The sequence below is a fragment of the Ovis canadensis genome, chromosome 13 (assembly GCF_042477335.2).
Source record: "Ovis canadensis isolate MfBH-ARS-UI-01 breed Bighorn chromosome 13, ARS-UI_OviCan_v2, whole genome shotgun sequence".
NCBI classification, from domain to species: Eukaryota; Metazoa; Chordata; class Mammalia; order Artiodactyla; family Bovidae; genus Ovis; species Ovis canadensis.
This window is the reverse complement of record NC_091257.1, coordinates 43144863-43163003: the sequence shown is the minus strand read 5'-3', so window position 1 is coordinate 43163003 and position 18141 is coordinate 43144863. Positions and strand designations below refer to the sequence as shown.

The 18141-nt window shown below is 43.8% G+C and overlaps 1 protein-coding gene across 7 annotated transcripts in view; it reads left to right on the top strand.

Moving 5' to 3' along the window:
* The window catches only part of FRMD4A (FERM domain containing 4A), a 518054-nt gene that overhangs the window by 383302 nt on the left and 116611 nt on the right, over window positions 1-18141 (top strand). For all 7 annotated transcript variants that reach the window (XM_069547510.1, XM_069547509.1, XM_069547508.1 and 4 more), the window contains exons 6-7: window positions 10633-10689; window positions 11560-11582. In XM_069547510.1, coding sequence (XP_069403611.1) covers window positions 10633-10689; window positions 11560-11582 — 80 coding nt within the window. The remainder of the gene's footprint in view (window positions 1-10632; window positions 10690-11559; window positions 11583-18141) is intronic.

Sequence of the window (18141 nt, the reverse complement as noted above, 5' to 3'; positions counted from 1 at the left end):
TCGAGTTGGTGATGCCATCCAACCATCTCATCCTCTGTCGCCCCCTTCTTCTCCTGCCCTCAATCTTTCCCAGCACCAGAGTCTTTTCCAATGAGTTGGCTCTTTACATAAGGAGGCCAAAGTATTGGAGCTTCAGCATCAGTCCTTCCAATGAATATTCAGGCTTTATCTCCGTGCATAACGGTATGTGTATGTTTTATCCCAAGCTCCTGATTTATCCCTCCGCCACCACCTTTCCTCTTTGGTAACCATAAGTGTGTTTTCTATATCTTTAAGTCTGTTTCGGTTTTGTAAATAAGTTCACTTGTTTCATTTAAACATTTCTTTCACATACATTACGTTATGTGAGACTCAGGAGTGAGGGAGGAAAGTAGTGCTGGAGAAACTTAGTAACTTAGTCAAAGACAAGGAACCTGAAGTAGTGGGACAGGCTTGGCACCACTGTAAATATGTAAAGATGGCGGGAGGCTCTGGAGCAGAGTGACTGTAATTAGGGATTTGGATTTCTGGGTTCCCTTCCTACCTCTGCGTCTTAGCAACTGCGATAAATGTGGACACCTTCCGTGATGTCTCCAAACTTCATTTTCCTCTTCAGTTGAACAAGAATATTAAAAAAAACCCCACCCACCAGCTTCTTGGGAAGATTAAGCGAGATAGATGTGAAGGTGGCCAGCACCCCACCAGGCACCTTATTAGTTCCCATTGAGGTAGAATTGCTTGCTTGGAATCAGATCCAAGTTCATCTTGGCTGCAGTCTTCTGTGCAGCCCGCACTGCCCTCTGGCGACTTGAGGGGCCCAAGAGCAGGGCCAGACACATCACTGGTGGGTGATGCTGATACTGGCCGACCCAGCACCCTCCCTGTGGCTTGGGAAGCAATTCCTACAGTGTACTAGAATGGAAATCTACGTTGTTCAGATACAAGAAGCTGTTCATTCCCGCTTCCTCCAACTTATTTCATTCACTTCTTTTAAAAAATGATTATTATTTTTTAAAATATTTATTTGTTTATTTGGCTGGGCCAGACCTTAGTTGCAGCTTGTGGGATCTAGTTCCCTGATGAGGGATTGAACCAGGGCCTCCTGCATTGGAAGCACAGACTCTTAGCCCCTGGACCATCAGGGAAGTCCTTCATCCACTTTTAACACATTTATGTTCATCTAAGTAATATATGATATAGTTTAAAAGTCAAGAGGCTGTTAGTGAAAAAGAGCCCACCCCCAACCACTTCCAACAATTTTTAGCTGTTTCTTCTTGTATTTGCCTCCCTCTGCTTCTAAATAATTGGAACAGGGTCTTATTCCTTGATTTACTCGTTTTTTATATAGGTGAGGACTGAGGTCTCCTATGCACCCACCCACACTTTCCCCTTCCCATTTCTCCCAGTGTGGTGATAACCACAATCCTAGGCCAAAGGCGTACCCATCAGCATACCATTGTTATGACTAACCCAAGTAGCATCCTAGGGTTGCGATTCCTTTTTAGACAACCAGTTATTTTACCTAAAGGTAATAACCATTTTGCCGTTACTTGCTTTAGTTTCTATGCATCCATCTTTTTTTCCCAAAAGGGCCTACAGATTTTCAAATGTCTACTGACGTTAATTTCCATACACATCGGGTAATTCATCTGTTCCTCTCTTTGGCTGGGTTTTTGTTGCCTTTGTTGTTCTTCCTGGGACCTCCCTTTTGGAGTGCTCTGACCTTCTGCTCCTGTGTGAATGTAGCCTCATTTGCAGCCCTCAGCCCAGGATGTCCCCGTTCCTGTCCCGTCTTTCCTTCACCCCAACTCTGGAGTAGGTACTTTGCCTCCTGGGTCCCGAGTCTTCCTGTGTTTTTACACTTTTGTTTCACCGGAGAACATCCTGCAGTGATCCAGGGAAAATGTATAAGGGAAGTAAAATGTTCGGGTCCTTGCACACCTGAAAAAGTCTTTGTTTTACCTTCACATCTGATTTCATAGTTTCACTGGCTGTGAAAATACAGAATACCTCCCTCAGGTGTTGCCTCAGAGTCTTCAAGAGTTGCTCTGGGGAAGTCCGTGTCTGAACAGTGTAAGTGGACTGCCCCCACCATGACCTCCATGGGATCTGTTAGGATTTCCTTCTATACCCCTTTATCTGAAATTGCAGGATGGTGTGCCTTGGTAAATCCTCTATGTTGTGTAGACAGACACTTTTAGTCCGAGGTTCGTATTCCTCTTCATTTCTGGCAGGTTTTTTGTATTGTTTCTTGTATGATGTCCCTCTGTTTCCTCTCTGCCCTCCTTCTGGAGCCCCCGTTAACCAGAGGCTGGGCACAACCTCCTGCTTTGACATCTCGTTTCTCCTATTTTCCTTCTTTGTCATTTTGTTCTACTTTCTGGAAGATTTTCCTCAATGTCATCTTTAATCTCCTCTATTGACTTTTTAACCTTTGCTATCATGCTTTGAATTTCTCAGACTTCCTTCATATTAACTGATTTTTCTTTCAGTTCAGTTCAGTCACTCAGTTGTGTCTGACTCTTTGCAACCCCATGAATTGCAGCACGCCAGGCCTCCCTGTCCATCACCAACTCCCGGAGTTCACTCAGACTCACGTCCATCGAGTCCTTGATGCCATCCAGCCATCTCATCCTCGGTCATCCCCTTCTCCTCCTGCCCGCAATCCCTCCCAGCATCAGAGTCTTTTCCAGTGAGTCAGCTCTTTGCATGAGGTGGCCAAAGTACTGGAGCTTCAGCTTTAGCATCATTCCTTCCAAAGAAATCCCAGGGTTGATCTCCTTCAGAATGGACTGGTTGGATCTCCTTGCAGTCCAAGGGACTCTCAAGAGTCTTCTCCAACACCACAGTTCAAAAGCATCAATTCTTCGGTGCTCAGCCTTCTTCACAGTCCAACTCTCACATCCATACATGACTACTGGAAAAACCATAGCCTTGACTAGACGGACCTTAGTCAGCAAAGTAATGTCTCTGCTTTTGAATATAGTATCTAGGTTGGTCATAACTTTTCTTCCAAGGAGTAAGCGTCTTTTATTTTCATGGCTGCAGTTACCATCTGCAGTGATTTTGGAGCCCCCAAAAATAAAGTCTGACACTGTTTCTACTGTTTCCCCATCTATTTCCCATGAAGTGATGGGACCGGATGCCATGATCTTCGTTTTCTGAATGTTGAGCTTTAAGCCAACTTTTTCACTCTCCTCTTTCACTTTCATCAAGAGGATTTTTAGCTCCTCTTCACTTTCTGCCATAAGGGTGGTGTCATCTGCATATCTGAGGTTATTGATATTTCTCCCTGTAGATACATATTATCCTGTTATTGTCTTTGAACCAAATATCCTCTTATCTCTCCAGTAATATTAATTATCATGCATGTTCTGTGTCTTTTCAGTTCTTTTTGTTTCCTGTTGATTTATTTTGGTCTCTGTCTTTTATGTGGGCTTCCCAGGAGGCGCTAGTGGTAAAGAACCTGCCTGCCAATGCAGGAGACGTAAGAGACACCGGTTTGATCCCTGGGTCAGGAACATCCCCTGAAGGAGGGCATGACAACCCAGTCCAGTATTCTTGCCTGGAGAATCCCTTGGACAGAGGAGCCTGGCAGGCTACAGTCCATGCAGTTGCAAAGAGTCAGACGTGACTGAAGTGATAGAGCAAGCATGCACTCTGCCTTTTATGTAGGGGGCTTTCCATCCATAACTAAGAGTGAGACACCCAAAGCTCCCAGTGTCCAGGTGGAGACGGTCCCTGTGTCTGTGTCCCGTGGCGAGCTTGTTCTTTCTACAGGAACCCCAAGTATCAGCACTTGGGGTCTTTTCTCGTGACTCTTCCTTGCCTTACTTTGCTCCTGGGATGTCAGCTCCCACTTTAGCATTTGGAGGAGGGAGTGGCCTCCACTGGGGTGTAGACCTCCTTTTAATCCCTGATCTCTCTGCCTACTTCATCCCAGCTTCCTATGTATCATCCTCTCCAGAGAACCAACCTCTGATCTCTTCCACAGCACAAAAGTGAGGAAAGGTGTTTTGTTTATTTATCTTGTCCTTTTCCCCAAGCCACGAATGCCAGCTCCCGCCCTCCACTCTTCCTTCACCAGGAGGCAGAAAACATAACTACAGTGGATCCTCTCTCACTTCTCCTTTCTTTTCAGTCCCCCTATTTTCTACCAAAAGAGCAGAAAATAACAGTCATAATCTGTCCAACATGCAGAATGTTAGAATATGGTCAGCAGTGACCGGGGCTGGGAGTATTGCCTTTAAGTGGAGCAGGAGGAGGTTTAGAAAGGGGTCACTGGTGCCCCATGTGGCCATTTTGCTCCAACAGCATGTCTGCTGTTTTTCAGCTTGGTTGTGTTTCAGGTGGGTGATGGAAAGGAAATTCATGGCCAAGGGATGGATAAAGCTCATTCAGAAATGTGTGTCTGGTTCCTAGGAAAGCTCACATGGGAAGTGGGCCTGGGATGATGTGTTTTTCCTGGGAAGCGACACAGGAAACCAGAGCTCCTCCTGCCAGGCTTTCCATCTGGCCGTCTCTCTCCTGGGATGTAGCTTCCTCCGTCAACTGGAGAGGCCCATCAGTTAGTCCGGCCAGGGAACAGTGGACTTGTCATGCTGGAGGGAGCGGTGGGGTGGACATGGACTCTAATCCCAGCACTTTCCCCACCTTCAGGATGGAATCCTGTCTACTTGGAATTCTCCACTGGCAGAGTGAGATTGCCGTCAAAAATCAGTTGCCACAATCATTTTCAAAAGCTTCGCAAAACAGCAATTTCTAGGCCATAAAATGTCAAGTGTTTTTTTTCAGTTTTTAGGAAGAAGGATTCCCTTAGATGATAGGTCTTAAAGTTATAAGGAAATAAAGAACTCTGCAGTCCAGCTTCCAGTTGTCTTCAGTGGCATACCTTCCAAGAGACAAGAAGAGAGGCTCACTTGCTGAAGGACCTTACACTGCTGTTCAGTCCCTCAGAGGAGTTATCTGACCCTCAGATGACTTAAATTGGGTGAAGTAAGGGACTGGTCAAGATGACTAGCTGCCTTGTTTGAATATCACATTTAAACTGAAGGAGATGACCATCCACTCTTTAAATAAATCCATCACATTTAAATCCATCACATTTAAATGCTTGATCTCAAAATGTATCTTGTCAAATATTATAACCAAAGAGGCAGGACCCCTGGTCACCATCTGAGGAAGCACAGAAATATGTCTTGTTAGGTTGGAGAAAAAGTTGGCACTAGCGTTTTCTAAGTAAATTTTGATAATCAGCTTCTTTTGACGTATCACTGAACCAGGTGCATAGTCAGTGCTCAATAAATTGTTTCCAGTCCCAGAGAATTAGCAAGTTTGGAGCCTACATGTCTCCATTGAGAAGAGCATGTCAGAAAAAAAAAAAAGAGCTTAAAATCCCTCCTTTGTGCTGGGGGTCTTGTCCAGCCTCCTGGACTGAGATGTCCCCACTGAACTGAGAATATCACATATGATTAAAGTTTGAACAGTCATCCCTGGTCCATATTTGCTACTTGAATCTAAGTACCATCTTCTTGCTGAAATTGAAATAAGCAGTCTTTAGCCAAGATCTTCCAGGAGGTTTGCTAATGAGCAGATGATATCCCTTCTGAAGATGAGAGAAACAAAAGCCCAGAATCAAGTCCCACAGGACAAAGGAACCAATGTAAGCATTCATCTCAGACTCACAGAATCCCAGTCCTTATCTCTTAGATGGATGCATGCCGGCTTGGTGTGTGTGCTCACATGACAGAGAGGAAGGGAAAGAAGACAGAGAGGGACTTCCGTCCTCAGCTCTCTAGAAACAAACGCACCCAGACCCATCATCTGTGCTGTGCCCATGACCTCCACAGGAGAGATTCCTCAAGATCATGAAATGCAGTGTGTGCCGTGGACACTGAGAGAAATCCCGGGCCACCAAGTGCGAGTGCCCCAGACAAACATGAAGTGACTTGACTGATGAAAACCTGGCAAAGGGCTCGGAAAGAGGAATTGTGCAAGACCACATCAGTCTCATCCTGCACCCCAGCCCCTCACTGCCTGGGGGTACCTTCCTGTAGCCACTACAGGTTGTGCAATGAGATGGGCAGTCACCGGGCACAGCGAGGCTGAATGTGGGTGTGAGGACCCACTGGGATGATATACACGGTGACGAATATACAGACACGTGTAGACACACACTTGCACAATGCTTCCCACCTCTTTTTTTTTAAGTCTTATTAAAGATTCCAATAAATTCTAAAACATAAATGCAAAAAAAAAAAACAGTGAACAGAACTGTGAACAGAACAGAGATTCTGTGGCATTCAGATGATCAGTAAAGACCAGGGAACAAAAATAATAATAATACAGACTTGATCTTTGTGGTGGGTCTTAGAGTCCAAATCGCCTGTACAGGCCCACCTCACCAGACTCAGCACAGCACTTGAAATTGTTCTCCTGGGAGCTCCTGGAGGCCCAGTGGTCAGGCCTCCCTTGCTCCCAGTGCAGGGGCCATAGGTTTGATCCCTGGTCAGGGAACTGAGTTCCCACAAGTCACAAGGCATGGCCAAGGAAGGGAGGAATGAAGAAAGAAAGAAAAGAAAAGAAAGTGTTCTCATTCTACTGATAAAAAAACTGAAACTCAACGAGGTCCAGTGATGCGTTTATTCAAAGTCCCAAAGTAGAAAGTGTCTTAAAGAGGACGGCAGGAAACCATCTTCTTCAGGCGTTTTGTGGGTGCAAAGAAAGATGGTTATTACAACGGGTGATTTACTAGGAAAACGGCTGGACAGCCCAGCAGGTTGTTTCGCTTGAACTTTACAAAGGTTGTCCTCATGGAAATCTCCTCAACCTACCATGTGGTTGCTCATCATCTTTTCTGTTATAATTCTCTCATGAATATTCCATGAAAGCTGGAATTTCTCTCATTTCTGACCATGGGGGAATGCTTTTTGTTAAGATTCTCAGTTGAGTCTGAAGACCACCACTAAGGTCCCCGGAGCAAGGCAATCGTGACGAGTTCCTCCGGCTTTCAGGACTTTTGGAGAAGGTCCATAACACCTGCCACTTGGGGGTCTCAGGGGGCTCTTTCTTTGGAACACTTGGAGACCCTTAAAGTAGAAATCTTTCTGAGAATATTGTTAACTCTGAGACTGCTGATAAATGACCTCCAAGCCTCTTCCTTTAGCAACTTAATTACCTGGGATAAAACCTTGTGGAGTGGGAGAAAGTGGCACCATCTTCCCAGCCCTGTCTGAACATACACACACACACACCCCTGGCAGAGTCACATTTTGTCTTTCCATACCATGTATCAGAAGATCAGAGAAAGCAGCATGCGTCATTCAGTGGAAAGTGAAACAGTGCTTCCCTGGTGGCTCAGGGGTAAAGAATCCCCTGCCAATATAGCAGACACAGGATTCAGTCCCTGGGTTGGGAAAATCCTCTGGAGAAGGAAATGGCTACCCACTCCAGTATTCTTGGCTGGGAAATTCCATGGCAGAGGAGCCTGGTGGGCTACAGTCCGTGGATCGCAGAGTTGGACACAATCAGACACAATTTAGCAACTAAAAAACAACACAGTAAATCAGATGTCCAGAGGACATGTGAACCCCATGACATCACTTTCCCTCCTATCAGCATCTCCGTCTTACCAGCGAATCTCAAAAGAAAACGAATCCATGCCCTCCAGACCACCTTGGATTCCCAAGGAAGACTCTAGCTCAGCAAACAGCCCTGCTCTGCAGAGCCCCCCACCCCAATGGCTCTTGGGGCCCTGGGGACACAGAGTAGTGTCACATGTTCAGCCCGTGGGTGGTGCCAAATGGGAAAGCACCCGTACCCCTTCCTTGAAGGGCCTTCTGCTCCCTATCCTTCTCTGATTTGTCCTCCGTCAAAGGAAAACCCAGCGCCCCAGGAAAGCACAAGGTTTTCGCAGGCGCTCTTTGTGGTCTTCTTCAGTTAATCTGCTCTGCTTGAGCAGAAACACTTGAAAGAGGCCACCTGTGTTCAAGAGAAGCCAGATAAAGGAAAGATGGAAGGTGGAGTCGTCTCTCGAATGTTCTGTGGGAAGTGGACACCTGGAAACATTTATCCACTCCTCCCCATGGGGACTCCGCTCTTGGGGTTCGAGGCACAGTGGGAAATGTGTGGTGTGGGCAGGAAGCCTAGAGCTCTGCTCCATCTCAGGGGAACTTTAAAGGTAACCGTCACCTGGGAGGGCCAGGGATGCAAAGGGCAAGGTTTTCTCCTTTGTAAACCTTGTGTTGTAAACAGACCTCAGGGAATTGGGCAGAGACTGCAAAGTAGGAAAGAATTTTCTTCCCAGTTGGAGGATCTCTTCCCCAGCCCCCATTCCCCATTCCTAGATCTCTGAACTGACTCCTCTGAGGACAGACAATGCCGTGATTTTTTGTTTGTTTGTTTTTAAGATGTATTTTTTTTATTTTTGGCTGTGCTGGGTCTTCGTTGCTACACCCAGGCTTTCTCTAGTTGCGGCAATCGTGGGCTACTCTGTTGTGGTGCGCAGGCTTCTTATTATGGTGTCTTCTCTTGTGGTGGAGAACGGGCTCTAGGGTGCGTGGGCTTCTGTAGTTGTGGCGCACGGGCTTAGTTGCTCCATAACAGTGGAATCTTCCTGGACCAGGATGGAACCAATGTCCCCTGCATTGATAGGCAGATTCTTAACTACTAGATTATCAGGGAAGCCTAATGCTGAGATTCTTGAACTCAATATTAAATAGAAACAGTGAGAAGGAATACTGCAGCTCTCTTTCCCATCAGATTTTACAAAAGTGGGGGATGTCTGCGCCACCTTATTTTTCAATTCTTTTTACTCTTACTGATCATGTTCTGATTCTCAGTATTTTTAATATCTTCACTGGGAGGTGGTCGAGGACAGAGAAGGTGGAAACTCACCCCATTTAGAGTTGCTAGTTTTCATTTATCCTGAGGACACATGCAGTTGGTAAGAAAAAATTCATATAAATCAGGCCAGTGTTTAAATGGGCATCTTAGGTAGCTTGACTCTGAAAAGTGGTACATCATGATTAATGTTGCCCCATGACTAGGGGATGGCAGTTCCCCCCAGAACTGCAGAATGGACTGTGCAAAACCAAATCAATTAGAAAATGACCACCGTCCACCCTCCCCACATTTGTCCCCTCCCCAAAAGTGTGGATGTTTTCCTTTAGCAGATGAGTCGAGTAATGAACCAAAAACCATGTGCACATGTTCCAGGGCTGTTCCTGATGGTCGGTTTTGAGTTGGCCTCTCCTGGGATGTTAACTGTTAGCCACTGTTGACCATCGCCTGCAACCTCGGTGTAAATGTTTGACAGAGCACACATACCGATACACCGACAAGCACACACCGGTGACTTCAGGAAGTCGATTGGTGGGAATGGAAAAGCATATAGTGCGAGTAGAAACGATCCATTGTGGAAACCCTGGACAGTGTTTCTGTTAAATCATTTGTCCACTGTTAAATGATTTACATTCAGATGGGACCTGGTAATCCCAGGACTGCAATTCCAGGCATTCCTCCACACTCCAGCACTGACAGTCTGTATCAATTACAGTGGCCGTAAAGCTCCTGTAGCTGGTTAAGCATAAAGAATTATTGTCCCCGATCCATCCACGTCTCTCTTAGCTCGCACTCCAAGGTGGTTTGGTAGCAAACGTTATTATCCATCTCTGAATTTCCTCAACCTGAAGGAGCCTGCAGGATATCCTTCCCTCTAAAGATATAGGTGTGCTTCAGTGCATTGTTTTGAAATACAGGGGCAAGTCCTGGACCACACAAAAATCATTAGCAAATCCATGAATCAGAATTTGGTTTATAATTCAGAGAAAAGTAACTAGTTTTGGTTGTGCTGGGTCTTCATTGCTGCGCAGAGGCTCGCTCTAGTTGCAGCAAGCAGGGCTACTGTCTAGCTGCGGTGGCTTCCCTTATTGTGGAGCACCAGCTCTAGGGTGCAGGCTTCAGCAGCTGTGGCACACAGGCTTAGCCGCCCTGCAGCATGTGAGATCTTCCCAGACCAGGTATCGAACCTGTGTCCCCTGCACTGACAGATGCATTCTTAACCACTAGACCACCGTCAGGGAAGTCCTGAGAGAAATGGTTTTAAACTTTCTGCAGTGAGTGAAGAGCCCATATTTGTTCTGACATCATGGTAGTCAACAGCTACCTTGAAGTATTGAGTACATGAAGAAATGTGTCTCACACAACTGGGAAACTGCATTTTTAACTTTATGTAACTTTAAAGAGTCATAATTCCATCATAACCTTTTCTCTAGCAAAGTCTTACTACTGGTTCTGAAGTAGAGTTTACAAAGAAAAATGCATGTGGTGATCAAGTAACCTTAATCCATCAATTAATCAGATTGACAGATTTGTAAAAAGCTGGAGACTGATCCACTCCTTAATTTCTCATGAAGACCTAGAGATGAAGCCCCGGAAGTGACTGTGTAGACACAGGACCACTGGAGCTCATATAAGAGCTGTAGAAATGATGTCAGGGGGCGTTTGTGTCCAAGTAATTCAGAAAAGATGTTCTATGGGTGTTTGAGATTCTGGGTAACATCTCAGATAACAAAGACCTCTCCTCTTTCGGGGGAGATCATAAAGAAATCGTTGTTAAAGTACCAAACTTATCTTACTTGGTTTTCCTTTCAGGAGCTGATTGATGTTGACAGTGAAGTAGTGTTTGAATTGGCCTCGTATATTTTACAGGTAAGTTGTTTCCCTCCATCTTTGTATTCCAGGGCCATACACAGAAGATATAGGAATAAGACACCTCATGTGTGGCAGTTGCTATAGCCAAGCAGGAAAGAACTATTAGGGAAACTACACCATAGCAATAAACAGTGTCTCCTCTATTCTCTGTTCTTGTCCAAAATTTTAAGACAGTATCTCTCTGCAAGGGAAAATTGTGTGTATAACCTGAGATGGGGAAACTGAGATCATCTGGTGACCCCCTTTTCTTCAGGTCACTGGAGAAAGCCAAGTAAAAAATGCTAGAATTTAATTGCCAGGAGAAGCACTGTCATGAAAGACGAGGAAAATACCTTTAAGCTTGTGCGGAAAAAGAGGGATCACTGAATATTAGCCACAAGGGCAAGATCAGAAACACTGGCAGAATGAACTGAAATGATGTCATTAACTTTTTCCTTCAGCAAAGATTTATTGAGCAACTACTGTGCTCCAGGCATTATGCTGGATTCATTACAGACTCCATGGTCCCTACCCCCAGAAGCCCACAGTACAAGACAGAACAGCAAGTACCACAAGACACACAGTGCTACCCAGACACATGTCCAGGTTCAGAATCTTTACAGTGGAAAAAGTTAGATCAGGCCTTAGAAGTGGAAACTTACCTTTGCATTATGAATTGCTTTCTTTGTATAGAACTTTCTAAAGTTTGTCTCCTATTCAGGTGGTAAATGCATGCATCCTTCCTTAATTATATTCTGGTAGCTGACAGGATGAAATAGCAGTCAGTTGGAATGATTCAGTAGAGGAGTTCATGATTCTACAGTGCATTTTAAAATCTGTAACACGAATCAGAATGAGTCACTGATGTTGAATTTTCTTCTTCTACAGGAGGCAAAGGGAGATTTTTCTAGGTGAGTTTCCCTAAGTGTTTTGGCTTAAAAATGTATTCTGTTGCATCTGTATGAAAAGAAACTATTCTGTTATTCTTCATAGGAGGACAGTTTATTAATATTATATATTAACGACGAAATCCAGTTCCAGACTTGTCAGTGGAAAAATTACATCAAGCAGAGAAGATGTAGTAATAGCAGGAGAATATCCTGTACCAAATGAAAGTTACTAGGGATTTCCCTAGTGGTCCAGCGGTCAAGACTAGCGAGGGTGTGGGTTTGATCCCTAGTCAGGGAACTAAGATCGAGCATGCCACATGGTATGACCAAAAACGGAAAGAAAAGAAAATGAAAGTTACTAAAGGGCTGCCATTAGACTTGTTTTCCCCTCTTTTAGTTCCAACCCTGAACAGACAAAATGCTAGCCTCTAAAAGATACCTTTCATGAAAGTGTTAAACATAAATACCCTACTTCTACTTTCCTTCCTTTTCTGGGTATGACATTAGGGAGAGAACAAAAACAGACTTAACCATGGGGAAAACTGTGCCCAGCTTTAATAACTCTATAGACCTGCAAACTTCGTTCTCAATCTTTCATTTCATTAAGCACGACCCATTGACTAGCAGGGCTATATTGCCTGTCTCTCCTGATCTTTAGTGGAGTCAGGTAGGGGGTGTTCATCATCCACCAACAGAGCTGTCTGCTCGAAAACAGATACCATTCCTGGGATTCTGTTTTACTAGGCACTCCTGAGGGAAGTCTCCAGAACAGCCCATTCTTTAGAATTGAGGCCTAGAGACATAAAGATTAACCTCATATACAGAAAAACAGCATCAGGGCATAGGATTTTGGCCCATTGAAAGGAAATTAACAAAAGTGGTATGAAAAACATGGATCCCTACTTCTTCTCCAGTAAAGAACTTGGATGTTTTCTCATGCTTTGGGGAATCTGATCCGTAAATGTAACCTAACCTACTTCGCTTGATGTCTACCTCTACTTGTCCAGCTTTGTCAAGTTCATGCTGACTAGGTTTTCAGGTCTTCGCTGCCTTCCTTCTACTCCCCGTGCATTTCTAAGGCTTTCTGACAAAGGCAGAGGCATATGTTCTCATTCAGATATCTTAGCAAAAGCAAGACAATTCTTCTACAATGTAAAACAAGGGTCAGTAAGCATTTTCTGTAAAGGGCCAGCCAGTGCACACGTGGGTTTTGCAGGCCACCCAGTTGTTGACACTCTGTTGCAGTTAATCACTTCTCCCTTTCTAAGTGCAGAGCAGCCAGAGACAGTAGGTAGTCAAATGAGTATGTCAGTATTCCAATAAAACTTTATTTATGCACTCAGAAATTTGAATGTCATATACATTTTCATGTACCACAAAATAATCTTTTGACTTTTTTCCCAACCTTTTAAGATATTTTTCTTAAGAGTGTTCCCCCCAACCAGTCTTAGTTCACAGGCCACATAAAAACAAGCAGGGGGCTGGATCTGGCCAGTGGGTTGCAGTAGGCTGACCCCTGTTCCTAAAATATAGTCCCTTCAGCTCAATTTGATTATTTGTAGAAGGAGACCTCCAGGCCCCTTTTATTTAGGTTTCCCAAGTTCTTGCTATGAAACAGAGGTAGTCCATTTTTTTTGGACAAAGGTTTATTTATAACCTTAGCAGGAGACCTTGGACATTGTAGGTGGTCGATAACCATTGATCAAATGGGTTGAGGGAAACATTTTCAGGATTTAGAAACTATACTTTGTTCTGTTTTTATTTGTTAGTTTTTTATGTCCTTCATTGCATTTGAGGCTCTTGATAAGTGCAGGTTCATATCTACTGAAAAAGGGCTCAGGAGTCCCATGAAAAACGGTTTAATAACCACAGATCTAATGACCTCCATCGTCTGGTCTACTTACTCTGAAGGTACTTTTACCCCCCTTTTCTTTCACCGGCTCTGAACTCTGCTGTAAATATTGTTTATTTTTGAGAGTCCCCTGATAGGATGGAATGTGAGCCAGGAACAGCATCATCTGGCCTCACAGATCCTGGGAACGTGGGGCCACAAGGGGTGACCAGCGGTGAGGGGGGCAGGCTTGGCCTCCAGTAACTCATGGCCCCCTCATGAGCTTGTGGAATGCCAGCTTGTTGGCTGCAGAGAAACAAAGGACCCTGGTTTGACTTCATTTGTCAAAGTGTTCATCGAAGTTTGTTTGTAGCAGCAGCTGTCTGGAGTGAGAAATAGCTGTCAAGGGAGGGGAGAGGTCAGACACCTTATCTAAAAGGTCATTTTATCTCCCAGCATAAAACTCACATCATGGAAGATAGGATTCCCTGATAAACACTGTTCTCCATAGGGGTCCACAGTTAGTATGTTTGAGTGGCCTGGAGTTTGGAACCAGAGAAAAAATTCAAAATTCCTTGTTGGTATGTTCCATCCATATCTGGGAAAATCCCCGTAACACTGAAGTGGACCCCATTTGATATGGTGGCTGAACATCAGCTGTTTCAGATGTCCCCTTCTCAGAATTTAATGTTGGAGAATGTGGTTTTTGCTCTATTAATAATGAATGCCAGATTCTACATTCTTAATTGTGTTTAACTGAATAGCTTTGACTTATGTGCATGCTCAGTTACTCAGTTGTGTCTGACTCTTTGTGATTCCATGGACTGTAGCCTGCCAGGCTCCTCTGTACGTGGGATATTACAGGCAAGAATACTGGAGGGGGTTGCCATTTTCTCCTCCATGGGATCATCCTGACCCAGGGATCGAAACCATGTTTCTTACATCTCCTGCATTGGCAGGTGGATTCTTTACCACTGAGCCACCCACCTAGGAAGCCTTTGATTCATATACAGATCCTGTAAATAAAATGCATTTTCCTGAGAAACATTTGTAACATAAGATGTCAGCTTAGAACACACAGAGCACTTTGGAAACCTTTTTTATAATATGTGGTCCAGGGCTTTGTTCTGAGACCTCCTGGAATCTAGAGGATCCAATAACCTTTTTTTTTTTTCCCCCAATAACCTTTTAAATGAATGGCTGCACAAATGGCAAAGGAACTCTTCATAGCCCGTGCGTGCGTGTGTGCTAAGTTACTTCAGTCATGTCCTGCTCTTTGTGACCCCATGGACTGCAGCCTGCCAGGCTCCTCTAGTCATGGAATTCTACAGGCAAGCATGCCAGAATGGATTGCCATGCCCTCCTCCAGGGGTTCTTCCCAACCCAGGGATCAAACCTGCGTCTCCTGCATTGCAGGCGGATTCTTGACCCACTGAGCCTCCTGGGTAGCCCCTTCATAGCCTGAAGATCCTGAATCTCTGCCATCCTTTTTAAAAGGTTACTTTGCCCAGGATGCTGTTATCCTATACATTTACATTTCAGGGAATAGATACAGATTATATTTACATAGAATGACTATTAAAATTCTACGTATTATGGGAATTCTCTGGCAGTCCAGTGGTTAGGACTTGGAGCTTTCACTACTGTGGCCCAGATTCAATCCCTAGTTGAGGAACTAAGATGCTATAAGCTGCTCAGTGCAGGGGAAAAAAAAAATCCACATCTATGGGAGCAAGTTCCTTGATGCACAGGAAGAAAAGTGTTTTTTTAACAAAAGGGAGAAGTCGAAAGTGCTGATATTACTTTACTAGAATAAGAACTATGTAGGGTCAGCCCAGAGCCATAACTACTCTTTCTCATGAAACTCACAGCTGTTCTGTTTCTTCTTTTGGACTCTTTTTGCTCAGCAGACCCCTGAAGGCTGATTCTTACGTAACCCCCTTTTCTTTCCAGTTAATGGAATTGTTCACTTCCTTGTCTTATTGAACTTAACAATGAAATCTTGGGTTCAGTGTTGCTGAAAGAGAGTGAGAGAGGTATAGATGAATACTAAGTGTTGTTTACAACAGGGAGAAATATATGTCACTCAGTCCGTATTCTGGCATAGAGTGGGCAAATTCATAAGATATATTGAAAGGTTGAGGAAATCATCTTATCTAAAAATAATATTTTCTCCTTTGTAGTATTTTCCTTAGCACAGCATGTAGTTATCATATTTCATTTCCTGGTACATGCATATGTTTGAAAACATGAATGTCCATCAGCAATGAGGAAATCAGTGGAGTTGGCATTTCTGTTTAAAAACAATTGAATAGCCTAAGAACTGTCCATCATGGCAGCTACATAGGCAATATTAGGGTGAAAAGGCTCAACACAGTTTTGAAAACAAACAGTTCTCCTTTGATAATCTCTCCTGAGATTATCTCTCCTGTAGTCATTAGCTAATATGCATTTTCCAGGATTTATATGTACTTTATTCACCACAAACTCTGCAGTGGTTTAAATGCCAAACCCTGACTTTTCTTGTTTAAAAAAAAAAAATTTTTTTTAAACATTAGGTTTCTGTAGAAAAATAATATTCTCACCTTTTAAAAGGTCAAAAAAACAAAAAGCTAATGCAGGGAACACCTAATTTAATCAACTGAACAGGACTTTCAAATCGTATAGGTGAAGGTAAAGTCGCTTAGTCGTCTCCGACTCTTTGCGACCCCATGGACTGTAGCCTACCAGGCTTCTCCGTTGATGGGATTCTCCAGGCAAGAGTACTGGAGTGGGTTACCATTTCCTTCTCCAGGGGATCTTCCCGACCCAGGGATCGAACCCGGGTCTCCCGCATTGGAGGCAGACGCTTTAACCTCTGAGCCACCAGGGAAGCCCTCACATTGTATAGTTACATTCTAATTTAATAGAAGATTTCTTAGTACACTGTACTAAGCAAGTTACTACTTACAGAACTTGATTTTTTTTTTTTTTTTTTTGCTTTTGTCCCTAAAGAGATCTTAACTGAAAACCCTAGTGTCTAATCTTTATACTCTGGTTTTGAGAATAGCCTCACTTTTTACCTTCTGTCAGCCCTTCTGAAGTGGGCCACCAAAAAAAAGGAAAAAAGATCATTTTAAACATTTTACCAGATCAGTGAATTGATTAAAAATACTTTATGCTGCCAGGACATCCCTGGTGGTCCAGTGTGGCTAAGACTCCATCCTTCCAATGCAGGGAGCCCAAGTTCAATCCCTGGTCAGGGAACTAGATCCCATATACCACAACTAAGACCCAGGGCAGCCAAATAAATAAATTAAAATATTCGGGGGCTTCTGGTGACTCAGTGGTAAAGAATCTACCTGCCAATGCAGGAGACAAGGGTTCAGTCCCTGATATGGGAAGATCCCTCATGCCTTGGAGCAATTAAGCCGTGCACCACAGTTTCTGAGCCTGTGCTCTAGAGCTCAGGAACTGCAACCACTGAGTCCACGTGCTGCAACTGCTGAGCCCGCACGCCATAGAACCTGGGCTAACAGGAGAAGCCGCTGCAGTGAGAGAAGCCTGCGGACCGCGACGAGAGCAAAACGCCCGCTTTCCATAGCTAGAGAAGAGCCCATGGAGCACTGGAGACCTAGCACAGCCAAAAAATAAATAAAGTCATTCTTTAATAAAATTATTTTTAAAATAAATATATAATTTTTAAAAAAATAAAGAAGTCAAAGTTATATAAGGTTAAAATAAATAAATTCTCAAATCACACTACCTTTGATATAAAGAATCATCCACAAATTAATAGGGACTAGTAAAAAATAAAATAGGTTCTGTAGAATTTTTTGTGAACAAGATTTACAGAAACCAGATCAGGACAGCTCGGTTACTTGGGGCCACCTGATGGGACCTGGAAATAGCTTTGCTACAGATAACCGGATGTACTAATGAAAAGTGAGAGTGAAAGTCACTCAGTCGTGTCTGACTCTTTGTGACCCCATGGACTATAGAGTCCATGGAATTCTCTAGGCCAGAATCCTGGAGTGGGTAGCTTTTCCATTCTCCAGGGGATTGTCCCAACCCAGGGATCTAACTCAGGTCTCCCACATTGCAGGCAGATTCTTTACCAACTGAGCTATCAGAAAAGCCGTGCTAATCACTGAAAGACTTATGAGGACCAGTAAGCAGTCAGCACTTGAAAAAGGCTTGTACTGAGGAAATCCCATGTAAAGATCTGTGAGTCACACTTTGCTTACCTGTTAGGCAAAGCTCATCATGTGCTTGCTTTAAAGATGATAGCAAGCTGCCCTCCATCTGCAGCTTCTCAGTTCCAAATAAACATCGCAACCAGAGTCAAAGGAGTTTCTATGACACCTGTCCCAGGTTATGGGCTGGTCCTAGTGAGACAATATCTGCCTCTCAGAGTTCCAGGGTCAGTAAGAGTCTTACTGTAACCTTGATTTATCAACCTGCAGATTTCTAATTCTCCTTAATAACGATAATACTACTTTTAGATACAGAGCAGCATGTTACTCCCTCAAGAGAAATGAATAGTGGTCCTTCATTAACAAAAGAAATTGATTTTTAACTCCATTTTAGATGAGCAATTGGAGTATTTATTTGTCCCAAAAAATTCCTTTTAGCTTCCACAAACTTACCTGGCCTTAGGTCTCTAGAAGAGCAGTTAGAAGCAAAAAAAAAAAAAAAAAAAGTGAAGAACTTTTAATATTTTATCTTCTGTAAACCATGGGACCATGTGTTCACTAAGACAGAGAGATA